General features: G+C 38.3%; 1 protein-coding gene across 2 annotated transcripts in view; it reads right to left on the bottom strand.

Annotated features, from left to right (window-relative positions):
- YLPM1 (YLP motif containing 1) overlaps nucleotides 1–21,513 on the bottom strand; it is a 62,426-nt gene that overhangs the window by 26,829 nt on the left and 14,084 nt on the right. For both annotated transcript variants that reach the window (XR_006270123.1, XM_043472552.1), the window contains exon 5: nucleotides 1,943–4,051. Coding sequence is in view for 1 of the 2 variants with exons in the window: in XM_043472552.1 (XP_043328487.1) it covers nucleotides 1,943–4,051 (2,109 nt within the window). In the remaining variant the exon portion in view is untranslated. The remainder of the gene's footprint in view (nucleotides 1–1,942; nucleotides 4,052–21,513) is intronic.

Below are 21,513 nucleotides of genomic sequence, written 5' to 3'. Positions count from 1 at the left end.
AGTTATACTGGCCCCGCTTGCACTCATTTTAGTTACCTATCTGGTTCTTGTAGGCATTTTAGTTTAAGGCCCCTCTTGTATACGGTGAGAACAACCGTTAGCCTATACCTTTAAAAACAACACTTCATGTTCCTAAAGAGTAATTAGGTAACTCTTCAAGATTCTCTTTAAATGGCTGGTCAAATTCCTTTCACTTTGTCTTATACCCACAATAAACACATACAACACCTACCACAACCTCTTCAGACCTTTTACGATTTTCTTCCTACCATTTTTCAAAGTGTAATGACCAAGTGAACACAAAGTAAGGGTCAAATGTAAGAAAAAGATGACTTTCTGCCTCATGTAACTCATATTATGACTTTCCTGACACAACATGGCTGACTTGTATCAACTGTGACCATTATTGTCCATCACTTCACATATTTTGTTTAATTATGTGGCCTAGAAAGAGCTTTTAAAAAGGAATGATGAAGTAATTCTTATCCAGCACTTCTATACAAAGCAATAATGGATGAAAAGGAAATTTCAAAAAGGAAAGAAACCTTGGTAGCTGAGTAACATCAATCAGCTTAGTGTTCTCCATGAACAAAAAAGACTTTAGAGTTGGACAGACTTCATATTCTAGGTTTACCAATTCTAGTAGCCAAGTGGTACTCTCTTGAGTCTTAGTGAAGCGAGAATACTACTACTTATCTTTGCAGTCCTTTGAGATAAGGATTTGAAAAAAGGAGGATTGAGACAATAACGTAGTAAATTATCAGTACAGTACCAGCACACAGTAGGTGTTAAAGGTATCCATAATTTAAAAGTGAAAATAGTAGAAGTTAAGTGTTCCATAACATGCTTTCTACATCTTCATGAGCAATCTGGAAAAGTCAAATCCCTTAAAGCGTATCTTCTGTAGACCACAGAAATTTGTTGTGTTGCCTGAGGCATCTTTCATTTTATATGTATTTTTCCTCATCATACTTTCCCAGTCATAAAGCTTCAACTATAATTTTAATTGGCATAATCCACAAATATAGACCAGAATTGAAAAATGAAAGAAACCCAATACACTAGAATATATAAAAAACTAACCATTAGTTTATTTTTGCAAAACTTTGCTAATTCCTAAGAAATTATTCAAAAAGTAATTTCTCATTGTAATCTGTTAGTGACTCCTAAATTCTTCTCTCAAGATATAGTTGGTATACGGATTACATGAATCAATACATACAAAGCACTTAGTACAGTCCCTGGTATATAGCAAATGTGCAGTAAATGTTAACCTTTATCATTACTGCTACTAATGGGAAGTGTTACCTATACCTATACACAGGTGATTGTTAATCAAGAAATCTAAGTTCTATTCTCCATTTCACAAAGAAAATATTTGATTATATAGAAACAAGTAACAACCTCAAGCAGAGATAGCTGCTTCTGGTTATAATGAAAGATAAAACATTCCCAAAAGAATCAATGGTTAGACAAATCTGAGTCTGCTTCCAGGTAAACCATTCTTAGCTTCAAAAGAGAAAAAATGTAAGTCCTTCCACCACTTTCTGAAGTTATATCAAAGATTAGTAAATATGAAGTCTATCAGATCTAGTAACAGAGAGGGGGAAATAAAGGGTTTTACATATGAGCTCTGTGAAACCCAGAGTACCGGAGAGTTGAAGTCTGAACTTGACATAATCACAGGCATGACGTGTCAACAGCATATCTATAAAAGTCAAGAATGGCTACCAAATTTTCCTTTTTCAGAACCTAAGTTTATAATTAACACAGTTCCTAAATACCCATCCTACCCTAAAACAGCACTCAATGACTAGAAATTAAAATTATGTGGTTAGAACTTGAAGTAAAATGATTCCATTCAAATATATCACATAGTTTTAAAAAGAGCAGTATGCATGTGGCTTGTTCTAGAAGAAATGATCTTAAGTAGTCAACTTACCGAAGCATTTTCAGTTCTTGTGCAGCTTTCAGAATGATTTCATGCTGCCTCTGACTGAGAACCATTACCCCTCCAAGGCCTTGGTCAGAGTCTAAGTTTGCATCCGACCCCATCATTTCAGAAGAATGATGTGAGGGCATATGTTCCGCCATGGGGGAATGTCTATCCACATCAGATGGGTACCATCTGTCTGATAATCGTTCTCTTTCCCAGTCCATTCTGTCAGGAATATAATCTCGCTTTTCCCGCCAGGTATCTCCTCTTTCTGGATACTCTCGGATCCTCAACTCACCCCTATCACGGAAATCTCGGTCATACCCATGGTCTCGGTTTCTTTCTTCTCTCCATCTATCATCCCGGTATCTATCCATAGGTGGGAGAGGTGGGAGGGGTGGTAAAGGTGGAAGAGATGGAATATCTCGTTCACGAAACTGCGATTCTTGTTCATCCAGTGGTCTCCCATAATCTCTGTCCCACTCATTATCCAAATTTCTATCATACATATCCATAGGTCTTCCGATGCGGTCCACATCCCTGTCCATGTCCCTGTCCATTTCCCTGTTGTAGTCCTCGTCCATATCCTGATCTCTCTCCCAATCATCCCACCAAGGGCCTCGTCTATCTCCATCATGAGATCGAGATGGGGCTGAAAACCTGTCCTCTCTGTTATACGGATCTAGAGTATCATCTTGATAGTCATGTTCACATTCTCTCCAGTATCTCTCTCTATCCCAATCATCAAGTCTTTCTCGTTCCATTGGAGCATTTCTACCATCTAATGGGAACTCTTCGTGCCCTCTCTCTTCTCCGTGGTTCCAAGGAGCCCTAGGAGGCTCATCTCGGTGATACGGATACATTTTTTCCCCACCGTCTCCTGGTTCTGGTCTAAATGGACCTCTGTCACGACCAAATTCTGGTCTTCCCAGACCCCTCTCCCGACCACCTGGCCCTCGAGGTAGTCCCCTCTCCCTGCTCCCAGCTCTTCGGGGTGGCATTCTCTCTCTACTCCCAGGTCTTCGAGGGGGTCCTCTCTCCTGACTGCCAGCCCTCCGGGGTGGTCCCCTTTCCCGGCTGCCAGCTCTACCTCTGTCCTGGCTGCCTTGCAGACCACCTGGCACTTTCTCCCGACTGCTTCCTGGCCTCACCAGCCCTCTGTCCCGGCTGCCTTCTCCTCTGCTCATCTTCTCTCGGCTGTCTTCTCTTCTACCCATCATTTTATCACGAAAGTCTTCTTGCTTGACCAACCCTGGGCCGTGGCTGATTGCCTGGCCTCGATCCCTACTGACTAGTCCTTTATCCCGTGTGTCTTCCATTCTGCTTTGCCCAGGACCTCTGTAAGATGAGCTGCTGCCTTGATTGCCTTCTAACCTATTGTCTCTGTTATCTGGCCGAGGTAGCCCTTTATCTTGGTTGTTTTCTGAATGGGGCAGACCAATACCCAAAGGTTTAAAATCATTATCTGCAGTTAGTGATGATGATGTTGCTACTGCTGTTCCTCCCTCCATCCCCCCTGTTTTTGAGGGAAAAGTAGATTGAGAAGGTACAGCTTTATTTGCAAGGGGTACAGGCTGAGTAACAGCTTGGGCTTTGTCCATTTGAGTCTCCATACTTTGAGAATTCTGGTCCCAATCAGAAGGCTCTATGGGCCCTTCCGAGACTTCGCTTTTAGGTGGCTCTTGCTGAGAGTCGCTTAGATTCTCATTTGACTGAGCCGCCTTGGCATCCTTTACATCTGCAGCAATGGGAAATGTAGCTGATTGCATTTTAAAATTCTTCTGCTGGTTACTACTGGTGTCTGCTAATGGTTCTTTGTTTCCTGGTTCTGCTTGTGACTTAGGCTGCTGCTGATGTTGCTGTCCAAAAGTTGGTTTGGGGCCTTTCCACTGTGGTCCACTCTGTCGAGGACTGAGGGATGTATTGGGGGTAATATAGAACTGAGATGCTGGCCCCCGGGGAATCATTCCCCATTTGCTTTTAGTGCCCTCTGCTGGGTGACCTTCATATCTGGGTCTTGGCCCATCGGGGCGATTTCCTTCAAAACGAGGCCCTTTGGGTCTCGGTCCTTCACACCTTGACCCTAAATCCTCAAATCTTCGAGGACCATCAAATCTACAAGTAAAACAAAAGATATTACTCAAGACAGTAAAGCAAAAAAAAATTTTTTTCCATGTAAAAATATTTAAGGCAATCTTGCCTTAGAATTTTTTTTACAAAAATGACTGCTAGTCATTAAACAAATCCTGAGATACCAATATCTTAGAACCATTAATCTTAAGGTGGCAGAGCTCAGAAGGTCTCAGGACAAATCTCCTGCAGCAAGTCACTGATATACTAAATTGTTAAAAAGCAATGATTAATATTGTACCTTAATAGACAGAAAAGTCCACTCATTTCAAACAGGGGAAAAAAAAAAGTCCCATAGCTAAATCTGAGAGTACTTTTAGTTAAATTATAACTAAAAACTAAAAATGAAACAATTAGCAACGTAACATAGGATGAGTATAAATACTGTTGGAGCTAACATTATCATCTTGACTGACAAAAGTTTAAAAACAGCAGCCAGCTATGTCCTATAAGCATGCCCCAACATTCAAAAATCCGGACCAAGATATTCTGCTATGGACCCACTTGCACATTTGATAAATATTTAGCATATATCCTCTATCAAGTACTACGCTAAATCCAAGAGATACAAGAATAAAATGTGTTCTTTGTCCTCAAAGGGCTTACAACTGAAGAGAAAGAATCTAAGTGTAAATAACTGACAAAAGATGCAACGACTAACATCTATCTGCATGTAATGATAACAGAGGAGAGAATGGTCAATTCTACGAGAGTGAAGGTAGTGCGGTCCAGTAAAGGCTTTCTATAACAGAAGATGCTTTAGTTAACTCTTGAGAAACAAATTCTCAGAGACCAGGCTAACAGAGAGGACTGGAGATGATGCAAGTGGGTGGCAAGGACATCCCAGGCTAAGGAAGTACTATGAGGAAAAGCAGAGAAACATACCAGCATAGCACGTTTGGAAGTGCACACAGTCTGGCACGGCTGAAGGAAAGAGGAGACGAAGTCTAGGACAGCCGGGAGAGAAGGAGCGGGAAAGCAGCACACTGAGAGATAGGCAAAGGGACAGGCCAGGGCCAGTTTCCAGGAGATCCTGTGCACCTCGGGGCCACAGACTACCGGTACTCCTCCAGTATGCATTTCCATTCTTCCCACTGTAATGGAACCTCTCCATTTTTAGCAAGACATAAGGATAGCCAGACTAAAGACTCTCTTTCCCAAACTCTCTTGCAGGGAGAACTTGCAGCCATGTTCTGGCCAATGAGCTGAGAGTGAAAATGATTTACACATCCTTCTGGGTGGTAAACTTAAAGGGAAGAACACATTCTTCTCTTCACCATATTCTCTTTTTCATGCTGGCTCTGATACGGTGGTAGGGCATCCTGAACCATGTAGATATGGACCACATACTAAGAGATGGTAAAGTAACAAATGAGAAGGAATCTGGATTCTTGACACCGTAGCGTCACCACATAAGTCCTAAAAGAGAACAAACCTCCAACTTGTTAAAGCCATGTGACTTTGGATCTCTGTTGTAACAGATGAATTAATTCAGCTGGGTAAGGAGTTAGAGGGCCTCCCAGGTGGCATGGGTGCTAAAGAACCCGCCTGCCAATGCAGGAGACAAAAGAGACGTAGGAAGATCCCCTGGAGGAGGGCATGGCAATCCACTCCAGTATTCTTGCCATGCGAGAACCCCCGTGGACTGTAGTGTCCATGGGGTCGCAGAGTTGGACATGACTGAAGTGACTGAGCTTGCACAAAGAGTTAGAAATCACCTTAAGCACTCAGAAACACTAAATATCTTATTTTAAAAGACTGCTCCAGCAGAAAAGTAGCAGTTGGATCAGTGGGAAAAGTTGACGGTACACTGTCTCTACAGTCTAAGTAAGTGAAGGTGAAGTCTGTTCTAAGACAGTAACTGATATGAGGATGAAAAGGAGATAAAAGTGAGAGATGTGAAGGACGGTAAAGCTGATAAATCTTCTAACAGGTGCAATTTAAAATACTGGAAAAGGAAGAACTACGATGGTTCCAGGGTTTCTGGCTGAGCTGACAGTAATGCCTTTCATGCCTCTAAAGAGAAATAGAAGGGTTTTTCTCTCATTTGTTAGGGAAATAAATGAGAGTAATAAATTCAGTTTCAGCAAAATATTGACTTCCTATCCCTGTGACATTAGGCTTTGCTGATCTGGAAGTCTTAGTTTCAAAGGGAGGAATGCCTCTATCGGGGGACACAACAATGACTCTATTAAAGCTTCAGTTCAGACTGCCATCTGGCCACTTCGGGTTCTGAATCGACAGGCAAAGAAGGGAGTTATTACTGTACTGGCTGGGGTGAGTAATACTGTCTTTCAAGGGGAAATTGGGTACTTTTTATACAATGAGGGTGAGGGTATGTCTGGAATGGAGGAGATCCTCCAGGACACTCCTTACTACTTTCTATGTCCTATGACTAAAGTCAAGACAAAACTACAATTACTCAATCCAGGCAGGGCTGAGAATACCTTAGACCTTTCAAGAATGAACGTTTGGGACACTTCACCAGGCAGGGGACCTGGACAAGCTGAGGAGCTCGCTGAGAGCAAAGAGAATATGGATTAAGTAGAGAAAGAAGGTAGTTATAAACACCAATTGAAATTACATGACCAGTTGCAGAAATATGGGCTGTGATAGAGTAGTTCTTCCTTAACATTTGCTATGAAATGTTTCGATATATACATATTCATTAGTCAGATATTTCTGATTGATTCTTCTTCCTAATCATCTAACATAAAATGTATTAGGACTGCTGCTGTTGCTAAGTCGCTTCAGTCGTGTCTGACTCTGTGCGACTCCATAGATGGCAGCCCACCAGGCGCCCCCGTCCCTGGGATTCTCCAGGCAAGAACACTGGAGTGGGTTGCCATTTCCTTCTCCATGTATTAGTACTAGCTAGCTTTACATCTCAGAATTTCAGTCACAGACTATCAAAGAGGGGATGTGAGCCAGATAGGGAGAACGAAGTCCATTTATCCCCAAAAACAAAAAAAAAAAAAACAGAGACTTTATAATCTTTTCTGGGGAAATGGTTAGAAAGTTGTTGGTTGTCCAGGGATAAATATTTCATCTTAGATACAAAATCCCCCGCACCCTGTGACCCACCCTAACCAGAAACACAGAAGCAAAAGAACTCTGGGAAATGTACTTCAGCCCAGTTAAGCTGACACAGAGTCATCACAGGGAATTTAAAAACGCATAAACTCACTATAAACAGAGAGAAGGGGCCGCCGGCAGATGAGAATTTTGTTTTTAAACTCTGGACGACAAAGAACAAACATGAGTGGTAACACATGGAGCTGCAGTTTAGAGTGCTGGGATCAAAATGGGGCTGGCTTGCCCACAGAAACCCAGGGAGGGTCAGGATTCTCAGATGCCAGGGATGCTGGGGAAAAGATTAGGTAAGACTTGCGGCTAAAATGATGTAAATTAAAATCCATGTTCTAAACCATCGATCAGCCATTCCCTGGGTTTGAACTGTCTCTAAATGCCTGAGTTTGAGGATCCCCTGCTATATGCAACCCACTCCAGTATTCTTGCCTGGAGAATCCTATGGACAGAGGAGCCTGGTGGGCTACAGTCCACGGGGTCGCAAAGAGTCGGACACGACTCGGTGACTTCACTTAGCATTAGCAGACGATCCTCTGGCCTATCTCCTACAGCAAAGTCTGACAACTGATGAGCCCCCCTCCACACACATAAACAGCACCCCATCAGTTTCACTGTCTCCCTCTCTTAAGTATAAATGGACAATTAAAGATCACAATATATTTGAGGAATGCCTCCAAAATGAAAGGAAGAAAATATGGATCTGGAAGAAAGAGCAATAATGCAAAAAAGCAGAAGAGAACTTAAAAAAAAAAAAAAAAGGGAACTCTCAAGTTAGTATCCTCAGAGAGAATTCTTCAGATATAGTATCAGTAAATCAAGAACAATTTGCTATATATAAAAAAGGATCAGAACCAGAAGAACTATAGAAATTATTTAATTCTCAAAATAAAATAGGCAACAAAAGGACCAGAAGTATCTCAGAAAGTTTAACAAAATGAGAGAGAACAGAAAGAAATATAGCAGGTTCAAAATCCTACAAATGAGGAGTTCCAGAAAAAGAAAAACAGAAAACAAGAGAAAAAATAAAGAAATAAATGAAGAAATTTCCCAGAGTTAGACTCTAATTTCCAGATGGAAAGGGCCCAGTTCACTAAGTATCCAGTACATTTAATAATACTGAACAAATAAAAACCACTATAAAATATTAAAATAATGAAGATTAAATAAAAATTTCCTAGTAGTAGGGAGAAACCATCTAAAAAGGAAACGAATCAGAACAGCACAACAGTTATACTAGGTAACAAAAGAAAAGAGAATGCTTGCTGACCCTAAACACTGATCCTAAATTATGTTCAACTTCAATGGACATGAGTTTGAGTAAACTCTGGGAGTTGGTGACGAACAGGGAGGCCTGGCGTGCTGCAGTCTATGGGGTCACAAAAAGTAGGACACGACTGAGCAACTGAACTGAACTGAAAACTATTAAATAGTATGGCGCTGGTACAAAAACAAACATACATATCAATGGAACAGAAGAGAGAGCCCAAAAACAAACCCAGGTGCATGCAGTCAACTAATTCATGACAAAGGAGCCAAGAATATACAATGGAGATAGGATAGTCTCTTAAATAAATGTTACTGAGAACAGCCAGCCACATGCAAAGGAATGAAACTGGACTACTACCATATATTATACACAAAAATTGACTCAAAATGGATGAAAGACAAGTGTAAGACCTAAAATCATGAAACTTCTAGAAGAAACAAAAGGCAGCAGGCTCCTTGACACAGGTCTTGGCAATGATTTTTTGATTCTAAACATCAAAAGCAAAGAAACGAAAGCAGGACTACATCAAAAAGTAGGACTGCATCAAACTAAAAAGCTTCTGCACAGTGAAGCAAACCATCAATAAAATGAAAGGGCAGCCTACTGAATGGTAGAAAATATTTGTAAATCATGTATTTGATGGGCTTCCCTGGTGGCTCAGCTGGTAAAGAGTCTGCCTGCAAAGTGGGAGATTTGGGTTCGATCCCCTGGTCTGGAAGATCCCCTAGAGAAGGAAATGGCAACCCACTCCAGTATTCTTGCCTGGGAAATTCCATGGATGGAGGAGCCTGACAGACTACAGTTCATGGAATCACGAAGAGTCGGACACGACTGAGCAAGTTCATGTATATGATAAGGGGCTAATTCCAAAATATAAAAAGAACTCATACAACTCAATAGCAAAATATGAGACAACCTGATTTTAAAATGAGCAGAAGATCTAAACAGACATTTTTCCAAAGCAGACACACAGATGGCCAAGAGGTACATGAAAAGATGCCCTATACCATTAACAGAAATGCAAATCAAAACCACAATGAGATGCTACTTCACACTTGTTAGAAAGGCTATTGTCAAGAAGACTAGAAATAACAAGTATTGGTAAGGATACAGAGAAAAGGGAACCCTTGTGCACTGTTGGTGGGAATGCAAACTGGTGTAGCTGCTATGGAAAACAGTATGGAGGCTCTTCAAAAACCTAAAAATAGAATTATCATATGACCCAGCAATTCCATTTCTGGGTATTTATTGGAGAAGAAAACAAAAAAACTAACTCAAAAAGATACATGCCCTCCGGCCCCCCACCATGTTCACTGCAGCATTACTTACAACAGCCAAGATATGGAAACAACTTATGTGTCCACTGATGAATGAATGAACAAAGAAGATGCAGTATATACTGGATGGAATGTTACAAGAATAAAATCTTGCCATTTGTGACAATATAAATGGACCACCAGGGAATTATGCTAACTAAGTTAAATATGACCTCTCTTAGATGTGGAATCTTAGAAAACAAATTTAATTAACTAAAAAACGAAGCTCTTAGATACAGAGAACACATTGATAGTTGCCAGAGGTGGGGTGTGGGAGGTGGGAGAAATGGGTAAACTTTTTATTTCCTTTTGTTTTTTAGTTTAAATAAATTATAATAAAATATATTCAACTTCAAATTATATACTCAAATTATTAATCAAGTGTGAGGTTAGATTAAAACATTTTGGGCATACAAGAGTTCAGGGAACTTACTTCCAACCCACAATTTTTTAGTTAATTGAACAAGCACTCCAGGAAAAGGAGGCACTAAACCACAAACAGAAAGCCATAAGACTCAACAAACCGTGAATCCAATCTAGAATAAGAGTCAAAGGAAATGATCGAATAACAGCCACATGACAGATCTTCAAAGCAGCCAACCAACCCAGGTAAAGGCAAGAGGATGGCACGAATTTGGGAGAGAGATCTCAAGAGAAAAAGATGTGCTTTTGGGACTGGAGTTAACAGGATTATTTTAAAGATGTTGCAAGAAGAACAGCAACCGGAAATTCTTAAAAAAAAAAAAAAAAAGGTTATTACACTAAAGAAAACGTAATCACAGTATACTGCTTACCTCTATGAACAACATTACTTACTGATTTATTTAAAAACAATGATATAAATATGTTGGGCAGATGGGGTTACAGAACTAAATTTTACCTATCAGAACAGGAAGTAAATAAGTAGTATCTAAAATGTATAAATGAAAAAAAAGGGGGGGTGGGAAGGGACAGGAAAAATAAATAAATAAAATGTATAAATGACAAAAGGAACAGCACATTCTTTAGTAATATGAGGTAATTACCAAAAGAAACAGCTGAAGAATTAGAAGCTGTTGTTAGCATCTAAACACATCGAGGGTGGTTTGGAGCAGTGGGCAGTTATTTCTCTTGATTTTTAAGAAAATCATATGTATGTATCATTTTGATTAAAAATGTATTTCTTTAACAGACACACAAAGAGTGTAAGCTTTAACCAGGAAAAGGGCTTCTTCTGAGACCACAAGAACAATGAGGATTGCAACTTAAGTAGTGGTAAGGCAGAGAAGAAAGTTTCAATGGGCCTGAAAGCCTTGATTCTCTCTCTGGGGCAGGGAGCAAAATTAAGGATACAAGGAGAAACAATGTTTGCTGAGACAGAGAAGGCAGCATTAGCACAGAATATCTATGCAAAATAGTGAAGGCTTGACACAGCTGTGGTTGGACAAAGGGGAAAGGAGCTGACCAAATGCTTGTCAAAGGTACACCGCAGGGAAGTCCAGGTTAGGATGCCACATTTCCACTTTGATCCCTGGTCAGGGAACTAATATCCCACAAGCCGCATGGCCCAGCCAAAAAACAGTATGTCTCAATGCTAAGGACAGAGACCACATATTTATGAAGGAAAAAAGGATGCCATTTCAGGCTTTGTGATGATTTGGTTCCTTTTCTTGAAGTTACATTCATTAATTTATTAAAGTGCCTAGAATAACATGTTAGGCCATTAAAAAGGTGTAAAATCATCTGTTCTGTATTCAATCCAGGAATTATTAGTTCCTATCACTGGTAAGAGAAGCCTATACACAATATACAAATCAGTATAAGAACATTCTTTAATATGTTAGGTAGTATTATAATCAACTTAAGAATATGAATGAACTACTTTCTAACTAATCTGTGAATGCCCTAAGTATTTTACCCATAACTGAGACATTTGGCATATGCAACATTTATTGAACACCTACTAATTGTCAAGTATTGTGTTAGTGCTGTAAATAAATTGATACCTAACTGCAAGGAGTTCAGAGTCCATAAGAAGAATGAGACAAGTAAATCAACAATCAGAACAGAATTTGATAAATGTGGAGCATGTTGGTCTCGCTCACTGAAGTAGTCCCAAAGTCTGACTCACTGAAGGTTCTCAACACATTAACTGCAGAAGTCCCATCCCCAGGGCAGAAAAAATAGGAATCGATAAAGCAAAAGACGACAGACAAGGGATTACGAACAAAGTGCAGAGCACGTGCAAAGGCCAGAGGAAAGGATAAAGGAAGCAGGAAGCACTAAAAGGTGTGAAGATAAAGAAATGAACAAGGTAGAAAAGCTGTAAAAGGTAATGAAATCACTTCTGTAAACCTCATGCCTGCATATATAATACAGTGTCCATGAAAGGGGAGGGTGTTTTGCTTTCACATAAAATTGCTGACCAGCAGCCAAGGATCATCATTTTATTTTTATTTTGGTGGTCAGAAATATGTTAAACCAACTGAAATATACTTTCAACACTACATACAAATGGCAACCACTAATAGTTATCAATACTGCACTTGAAATTTTTCAAAGTTGAAGGATGTTACAAAATGTCAAACTATCAAAACCTTTTCGATTTATAAAGCAAAGACCTTTTCGGCCCTTGGAATAAATGCATTAAAAGTTACTCATATTAAACATACATACAAAAATAAGCCATCTTCACATCAACACAATGAAATACTATGACCTTTTTAACATATAAAAACGTATTGGAAATAAAGTACAAACATAGTATACATTTGCTCAATACAATCACACAAAACACACGCATTGTACACTGGCTAGATGAAATGAAAAATAGACAAACATCTGGTGTTTAAATATTTTGAAAATTTTTGCTTGTATAGTTAGGTATTTCAGAAACTTCTAAAAGATAAATTTAATCCTGTTTTTTTCCCTCTTAGCTTCATTTGTAAGCATCTCTCTATGTCATTAAATATTTACTGTAAACATTAAACTCATGCCTAAAACTAGGCATGAGACCATTAGAACTAGGAACAAAAATTTCAAAATGTGATACAAAAAATACAATCCAAATTGGATACAAAAACTTAAGAGGGATATAGAAATATAAATACCCTTAAACAAGATAATAATGTCTGATTATCACAATATTAATATAAACATACTCACATCAGCAGATCATGGAAATCACAAGATGCTAAATTCTGGAATTGAATGCCTGCCCTTTTGGTTTTCACGTGAAATATCATTTTCTAATATGTATAACTAAGATTTTAAAATCAAAATTCCAAACAGAAGTAAACATTATAGACAGAAACAGCCATGAAAAATGGAAGCATTAAGAAAAAGTATGGTATTAATAGACCCTTGCTAATCCTAGTAAGACAGCTACAGAATGGAAGAGGTCATAATTCCAATCCTAAAACTAACCACAAGTGGGTAAAACTGATCAGAAATCTTGATATTATAAAAATGTCAGTTCTTCCTCAATATCATCAATAGAATCTATACGATGTTCATCAAAATTCCAGCAGTTTTTTTTTTTTAAGTGACAAGCTACTTATATTATAGGGGAAATACAAAGGACCAAGCATAGTCAAGATAATCTAGATCAGGGGTCAGCAAGCTATGGCCCATGCGTCAAACCCAGTTAAGAGTAATTTTTAAAATATTTCATAGGCTAATGAAAGGAACAAAGAAAAATGTTTGAAAGAGACTAAATATGGACCACAAAGCCTAAAAACATTTACCATCCGGCCCTTTACAGAAACAGTTTGGTCACCCCTGATCTAGAAACACAGAATTGGAGGACTTACACTAAGAGAGATCAGAATTCATTATGAAGCTATAGAAATTAAAACTCTATGACACTGGTGGAAGGACAGACAGACAAACCAAAGAAAGAGAGTCCGCAGACAAATCCACACATATATTCACTTATGATGAAGGAGACACTGCAAAGTAGTAAGAAAAAGATGCTTGTTTTCAATAGATGGTACTGGTGTCAACTTGATAGCCATATGGAACACAATGAAATTTATACCCTGCCTCATACCATATGGTAACCAAAAAAAAAAAAAACTATATGGATCGTTGGTTTTAAAATAAAAAGTAAAACAATAAAAGACAAAAGATAATAATGTATTTATGACCTTGGAGTAAGCAAAGACTTCTTAAACAAGACATGAAAAAGCACAAATCATAAAGAAAAGATCAGTAAATTAGACTACTAAATTAAAAAACCAAGAATATCTATTAATCAAAAGATACCATTAACTCTTAGGGTTCATTTCGGCTCACTGGATCCAATTTTAGTTTTTAAATTTTTTTTAAACAGTTCAGTTTTTAAGGATTGATAGTTCATGACTTTATCTCTTACAGGCCTTCCTAAGAACAGAGAGAAAATTCACCTTTTGAAAAACAGAACAAAGCTTATCTTGCAATTACCATATAGGTCCACTGAATTCTTTCATAAATCTAAGATATATTATGGGATCTTCAGTGACTTTTTTTCCTATATAATGAAATATTTTGTGATTTTCTAATCCTAGAATTCATTATTATTCATCATTACTTATCAATTACCTCCAACTATGTTAAAGGTTAAAATATGAAGACAACAAAAGAATGATAGAATTGTGAAATAAGCTGTCACCCCTCCTGTATTGCCCAAAATACTGCTGTCTGCTTTTAGGCTTCATTGAGCACAATTGAGAATTGAGAAATTTTCATATCCTGACAAAGAAAAGTGTCAGAGAAAGTTGTGTTAAAATTATTAGATGAATTAAAGATAAATGCAGAGACAGCTATACTCTAGGTTCTAATAAAAATGTGAAATTAATCATACAAGCCAATCTCTTAAGAGTCCTTAGATGACAATATTCTAGATGAATATTCTCCAACTCAAGAGAGGATGAGTGAACAATATATTTCTAAGGACAGAAAGGAAATATGGCATTGTCATCCAGCTATTAAACAGAAAAAGACTTCCTCATATATCTTTGGCAAGAACCTAGACCATTTTGCTTTGCTAAAAGAATACATGACAGAATTATTTCATCTTCTATAATGTCTGTGTGCCAAAATTTACTGGATGCAAGAATTTTTAGCCTTTTAAAGTTTTATTAAAATTTCTAGTAAGTTGTTTTCCTTATCCCTTTATTCTTACTTCTGTAAGTTATTTATAGAGTTATTTTTAAATTAAAAAAAATAAAAAGGTTCCACTGGACCATCTAAATGGTATAGTGAAGACTAGTACTTTTCTAGTAGTAGTACTTTTCTTATCTGAAGGTTAAGAATGCAAAAAGTGCTGCAGAGTAAGAAACAGTCAAGACAATTTAGACATAGGATATACAAAGAACTGATATCTAGTCTATATAAAGAACTCCTACAAACCAGTAAGAAAAAAAACATAACCCAACAGAAAAATAGGGAAAAGACTTGAACCAGTGTTTCACAAGAGGAAATCCAACTGAATGATAATCAAATAGAAGTCAATTTCATTCATCATCAGGGAAATATAAATTAAATCCATATTACAGTATCACTAGACACCCACCAAGACTGATAAATTTTAAAGTTCAATAATACCAAGTGTTGAGGAGGGTATAAAAAAATTGCAGTACAGAAACACTGATGATGAGAGTATAAACTGACACAACCACTTTGGACAACTGACCATATTTACCAAAGTAGAATATTATTCATACTCCTATGACAAAGCAATTCTAATCCTTGGTGTACACATCTAAACAAAATTAAGTACAAACACACATGCACACATACACACGTGTGTATCTAAAGGGACATATATAGCACCAAAGGCACAATGCAGTGTTATGCCAGAAAACTCAAATGACCATCAAATTAGAATGGATGAACACACTGTGGTATATTCACACAATAAAACCCCGTACAGGAACGAGGATGACCACCACCGACGAATCTCACAACAATATAATGTCAAGGAAAAGGTGCCAGACTTAAAAAAGTACATACAGCATGAGTCCATTTACCAAAATACAAAGTTCAGAAATAGGCAAAAATAACCATTCACGTAAAAAGTTGGTATAGTGGTTACCTTGGGATAAGGAAAAATGGGAAGGGGCATGAGAAAGACTTGTCAGTTCAGTTCAGACGCTCAGTCATGTCCAACTCTTTGCAACCGCATTGATTGCAGCATGCCAGGCTTCCCTGTCCATCAACAACTCCTGGGAGTTTACTCAAACTCATGTCCATTGAGTCAGTGATGCCACCCAACCATCTCATCCTGTCGTCCCCTTCTCCTCCTGCCCTCAATCTTTCCCAGCATCAGGGTCTTTTCAAATGTGTCACTTCACATCAGGTGGCCAAAGTACTGGAGTTTCAGCTTCAGCATCAGTCCTTCCAATGACTATTCAGGACTGATTCCCTTTAGGATGGACTGGTTTGACCTCCCTGCAGCCCAAGGGACTCTCGAGAGTATTCTCCAACACCACAGTTCAAAAGCATCAATTCTTCCATGCTCAGCTTTCATTATAGCCCAACTCTCACATCCATACATGACTACTGAAGAACCATAGCCTTGACTAGACGGACCTTTGTTGGCAAAGTAATGTCTCTGCTTTTTAATATGCTACCTAGGTTGGTCATAACTTTTCTTCCAAGGAGTAAGCATCTTTTAATTTCATGGCTGCAGTCACCATCTGCAGTGATTTTGGAGCTCCAAAAAATCAAGTCTGTCACTGTTTCCACCATTTCCCCATCTACTTGCCATGAAGTGATGGAACCAGATGCCATGATCTTAGTTTTCTGAATGTTGAGTTTTAAGCCAACTTTTTCACTCTCCTCTTTCACCTTCATCAAGAGGATCTTGGTTCTTCTTCACTTTCTGCCATAAGGGTGGTGTCATCTGCATATCTGAGGTTATTGATATTTCTCCTGGCAATCTTGATTCCAGCTTGTGCTTCCTCCAGCCCAGCATTTCTCGTGATGTACTCTGCATATAAGTTAAATAAGCAGACTGACAATATACAGCCTTGAAGTACTCCTTTTCCTATTTGGAACAAGTCTGTTGTTCCATGTCCAGTTCTAACTCTTGCTTCCTGACCTGCATACAGGTTTCTGAAGAGGCAGGTCAGGTGGTCTGGTATTCCCATCTCTTTAAGAATTTTCCACAGTTTACGGTGAGCCACACAGTCAAAGGCTTTGGCATAGTCAATAAAGCAGAAATAGATGTTTTTCTGGGATTTTCTTGCTTTTTCAATAATCCAACGAATGCTGGCAATTTGATCTCTGGTTCCTCTGCCTTTTCTAAAACCAGCTTGAACATCTGGAAGTTCACGGTTCACATACTGTTGAAGCCTGGCTTGGAGAATTTTGAGTATTACTTTACTAGCGTGTGAGATGAGTGCAATTGTGCAGTAGTTGGAGCATTCCTTGGCATTGCCTTTCTTTGGGACTGGAATGAAAACTGACCTTTTCCAGTCCTGTGGCCACTGCTGAGTTTTCCAAATTTGCTGGCATATTGAGTGCAGCACTTTCATAGTATCATCTTTTAGGATTTGAAATAGCTCAACTGGAATTCCATCACCTCCACTAGCTTTGTTCACAGTGATGCTTCCTAAGGCCCACTTGACTTTGCATTCCAGGATGTCTGGCTCTAGGTGAGTGATCATACCATTGTGATTATCTGGGTTGTGAAGATCTTTTTTGTATAGTTCTGTGTATTCTTGCCACCTCTTCTTACTATCTTCTGTTTTTGTTAGGTCCCTACCATCTCTGTCCTTTATTGAGCCCATCTTTGCATGAAAAGTTCCCTTGGTATCTCTAATTTTCTTGAAGAGATCTCTAGTCTTTCCCATTCTATTGTTTTCCTCTATTTCTTTGCACTGATCACTGAGGAAGGCTTTCTTATCTCTCACTACTATTCTTTGGAATTTGCATTCAAAGGGGTATAGCTTTCCTTTTCTCCTTTGCTTTTTGCTTTTCTTCTTTTCACAGCTATTTGTAAGGCCTCCTCAGCCAGCCATTTTGCTTTTTTGCATTTCTTTTTCTAGGGGATGGTCTTGATCCCTGTCTCCTGTACAGTGTCACAAACCTCCATCCATAGTTCAGGCACTCTGTCTATCAGATCTAATCCCTTGAATCTATTTCTCACTTCTACTGTATAATCGTAAAGGATTTGATTTAGGTCATATCTGAATGGTCTAGTGGTTTTCCCTACTTTCTTCAATTTACATCTGAATTTGGCAATAAGAAATTCATGATATGAGTCACAATCAGCTCCCGGTCTTGTTTTTGCTGACTGTATAGAGCTTCTCCATCTTTGGCTGCAAACAATACTATCAATCTGATTTTGGTATTGACCATCTGGTGATGTCCATGTGTAGAGTCTTCTCTTGTTGTTGGAAGAAGTGTTTGCTATGACCAGCGCGTTCACTTAGCAAAACTCTATTAGCCTTTGCCCTGCTTCATTCTGTACTCCAAGGCCAAATTTGCCTGTTACTCCAGGTGTTTCTTGACTTCCTACTTTTCCATTCCAATCCCCTATAATGAAAAGGACATCTTTTTGGGGTGTTAGTTCTAGAAGGTCTTGTAGGTCTTCATAGAACTGTTCAACTTCAGCTCCTTCAGCATTACTGGTTGGGGCACAGACTTGTATTACCATGATAGTGAATGATTTGCCTTGGAAACGAAGAGAGATCATTCTATTGTTTTTGAGACTGCATCAGACACCATTAATTTCTATTTCTTGATTTGAGTAGGGCCTAGCTATTCGTGAAAATTTACTAAGGTATACACTTATGATTTTGTACATATGATCTCTGTATGTTACTCTTCAATAAAAAAGTTTTATTACTGAAACTAAAAGACTCTTGGAAACCAACATCTACTAACATGACAGTTTACTGGAGCAGGGGTAGTCTTCTACAAGACCTGGTGAATTCAATGATACATACACATATATACAGCTTCAAAAAGCTGCCTCAGATGCTCAACAATGTGGTATGCTATTTACATATAATGTAGTTATGTTACTCGACTTCTTGTAAACCTTCAGTTTTTAAAAAGCAGTCTAAATCCAGATTTTTCAGAAAACTGTGAGCAGGATTAAGGTAAAAAATGTGAGCAGCATCTAATTCAGGGACAAAAAATGCCATTCTTATCAAAGCTGCAGGTGGAAAAGAGCTGGGAAAGAGTATTTCATACCTAAAAGCAATGTAACCTCCATTCACCAGGATTTCAGCAGACTGGAATGCAGGCCCAAACCTAACTAGACAAAATGTAAAGTCTTGGAAAAAGAAAAGAAAAAGAAAAAAGACAAAAAACTGTACAAGTTCAGGGTGAGAGAGAACTGGTTTAATAACAGTAAGATGAAAAAGACCTAGGAGGCCAAACTGATTTTTCGCGCAACACGAGTCAACACCATGAGAGTACTGAACCCCCACCAAAAAAAGCAGTATGTTCAGCTATATAAGTACATTCTTTATGTCAAAGTCAGTAACAAGCCTATGGTCTGCTCCATCTGAAGTACGTGTTCATTCTGAAGCAGACTGACAAACCAAGAGCTCTTCAAAGGACCATAAACAATAAAGCAGGAGAAAGCTAGGGACCATGAACATTACAGCAGAAAGCTAGAACCAATGTTAGTGTGAAAAGAACAGAACTTCAGCTTATGTGATGGCAGAGCAGAATGGGTGTAAGGCCAGTGGAGACAAGAGGATGGTCTTTAAACAATGGTATGTACACCCTGAAGAAGAACAGGGTAAGCCACTATGTACTGCACCACACAGGCAGATCTAGAATCAACATGCAGGAGTCAAAGTAACATATTTATGCTCAATGTAAGAAATAAAATCTCTAGAAAACTGTCAACACCGTATAGGGTAGTGCTGCTCATTGCAGTGACAATGCTGAAGCAGAGTCCATCAACTGCTTGTCACAGGAAGAGCAACGGACTTAAGAGTGGATCAGAAAGCCTTGGATTCTAACCCCATCTCAGCCATTTATTTGCTATGACATCCGAGGCAATTTATATATAACCTCTCCAAATCTCAGCTCCCTTTACCCATTTACTTCATAAGATGACGGAGAAGAACAAATAAGGTAACATGCAAGACCCAGGATGACAAACTAAAACGCAACACCAAGGTGAGTTGCTATAGAGGGAAAATTACACTAGATAATTGATAAGATCCTCGTAGCGCTGAAATTATTAACTGTATCTTAAGGCAAGAAAAAACTTAAAATAGGTCCTAAATTTACAAAATTAAGATTTTGGTAGGCAGAAGAGAGAAAACATTAGTATGCCAGAAAGAAAGGGAGCAGGAAACCTATGTTGTATAGGAACGACATAGGTTACAAGAATGTCACATAACAAGTCAACTACCAGATCTAAAAGGTAATGCTCTCAATCCGGGAGTTAAGTAGGAATTCAAATCAAGATGAAACACATGCCAAATAAACCAAGACTACAAATGCACTTCTAATCACTGACAGGATGAACTTCACTGAATCACAGCATTAAACACAGTGCTTAACTAGCACTCTTGCTCGTGGGACCCTCTGAACTCAGCCCCCTCTGTTGGATGCGGGTTCACCTCCCCCACTTCACGATCCTGAGCAAGATACCGAATCCTCTCCAGCCCTGGTTTGTAAAGGGTAAATGTAGGGATAAACCTGTCAAGTTCACAGGCTATCATGAAGACTCCATGGGATAACATATGCAATGCCTCTGACAAGGCTTCTGGTACTCAGAGGAATTCATGTCAATTGCCTCTAATTAGCTTTCATTTTTGGATGGAGTTTTGTTTTCTGAATATAAACTTGGGGAATAAATAAAAGACATATTTTGTTTTCAAATATTGAATTTAGGTAATGTAGATCCATCGACACTGAGATGGAAAACTAACCAATACTGATAAGTGAAAAATCAAGTTATAAAATAATATTACTTAGTATGATTCAATTTTTTATGACATACGTTTTAAAGATTATGTCCAGATGGTAGAATTAGGTGACATTTACTTTTTTCAATACTTTCCTATTCTGTCTAAATTTTGTGTAAGGAGTATATATTTCCAGTACAATTTCCAACTGGAAAAAATTCTGATTGGTAGTGTTTTTCTATAAGAAAATCATCATTTAGGCCAACTTTGGAGAAAAATATTTCTACAAATTTGGAAAAATAAATTTAACCCCTTTTAAAAGGTAAAAGAAAAAATTTAGAAACTACTGGTAAATATTTTTTGTGCTTTTCTAAATAAAAATGTGGTTCAGACAAGAGAAAAACATCTCTTAAATAGAGGAAAATATAAAGGATAAAAGTTCCATGGGGGCAGGGATTTTATCTGTTATGTTATATTCACTGCTAGAAGCACAGAGCAGAAACTTAATAAATATTTGCTGAACAAATGGATAAAAGTCCTGTTTACCCTTAAATTTCACTAGACACTTATTCATTTTTATCTGCAACAGCTAGCACATCATCTCACAAAAAGAAGTTACCAATCCATTTATTTGTCAAATCAACAAAGAGTAAAAAAGATCAATAAATAAATATGATTTTGAAGCTGAAAGTCAAAGTCACTAAGAAACTGGTAAGCACTACTTTAAAACCACTACATTCATCCTGGAATAAAATCTCTACATATAGGACAAAAGCAGCGACATCAAGGAAAGGCGGTATGTTGCCATTTCTAGATTTCATTATGCCATGTCTAAAGAGTGAACAATACTAACATTATTCATTGTAAACCAGGAATGTATATAAAAGTACAAACAGAATGTAAAAGCCTACTCAACCTACACCAGCAAAA

This window comes from Cervus canadensis, chromosome 6 (assembly GCF_019320065.1).
Source record: "Cervus canadensis isolate Bull #8, Minnesota chromosome 6, ASM1932006v1, whole genome shotgun sequence".
In the NCBI taxonomy this organism is placed as follows: domain Eukaryota; kingdom Metazoa; phylum Chordata; class Mammalia; order Artiodactyla; family Cervidae; genus Cervus; species Cervus canadensis.
Note: the sequence above shows the minus strand (reverse complement) of the source record. Positions and strands in the feature narration are given on the sequence as shown.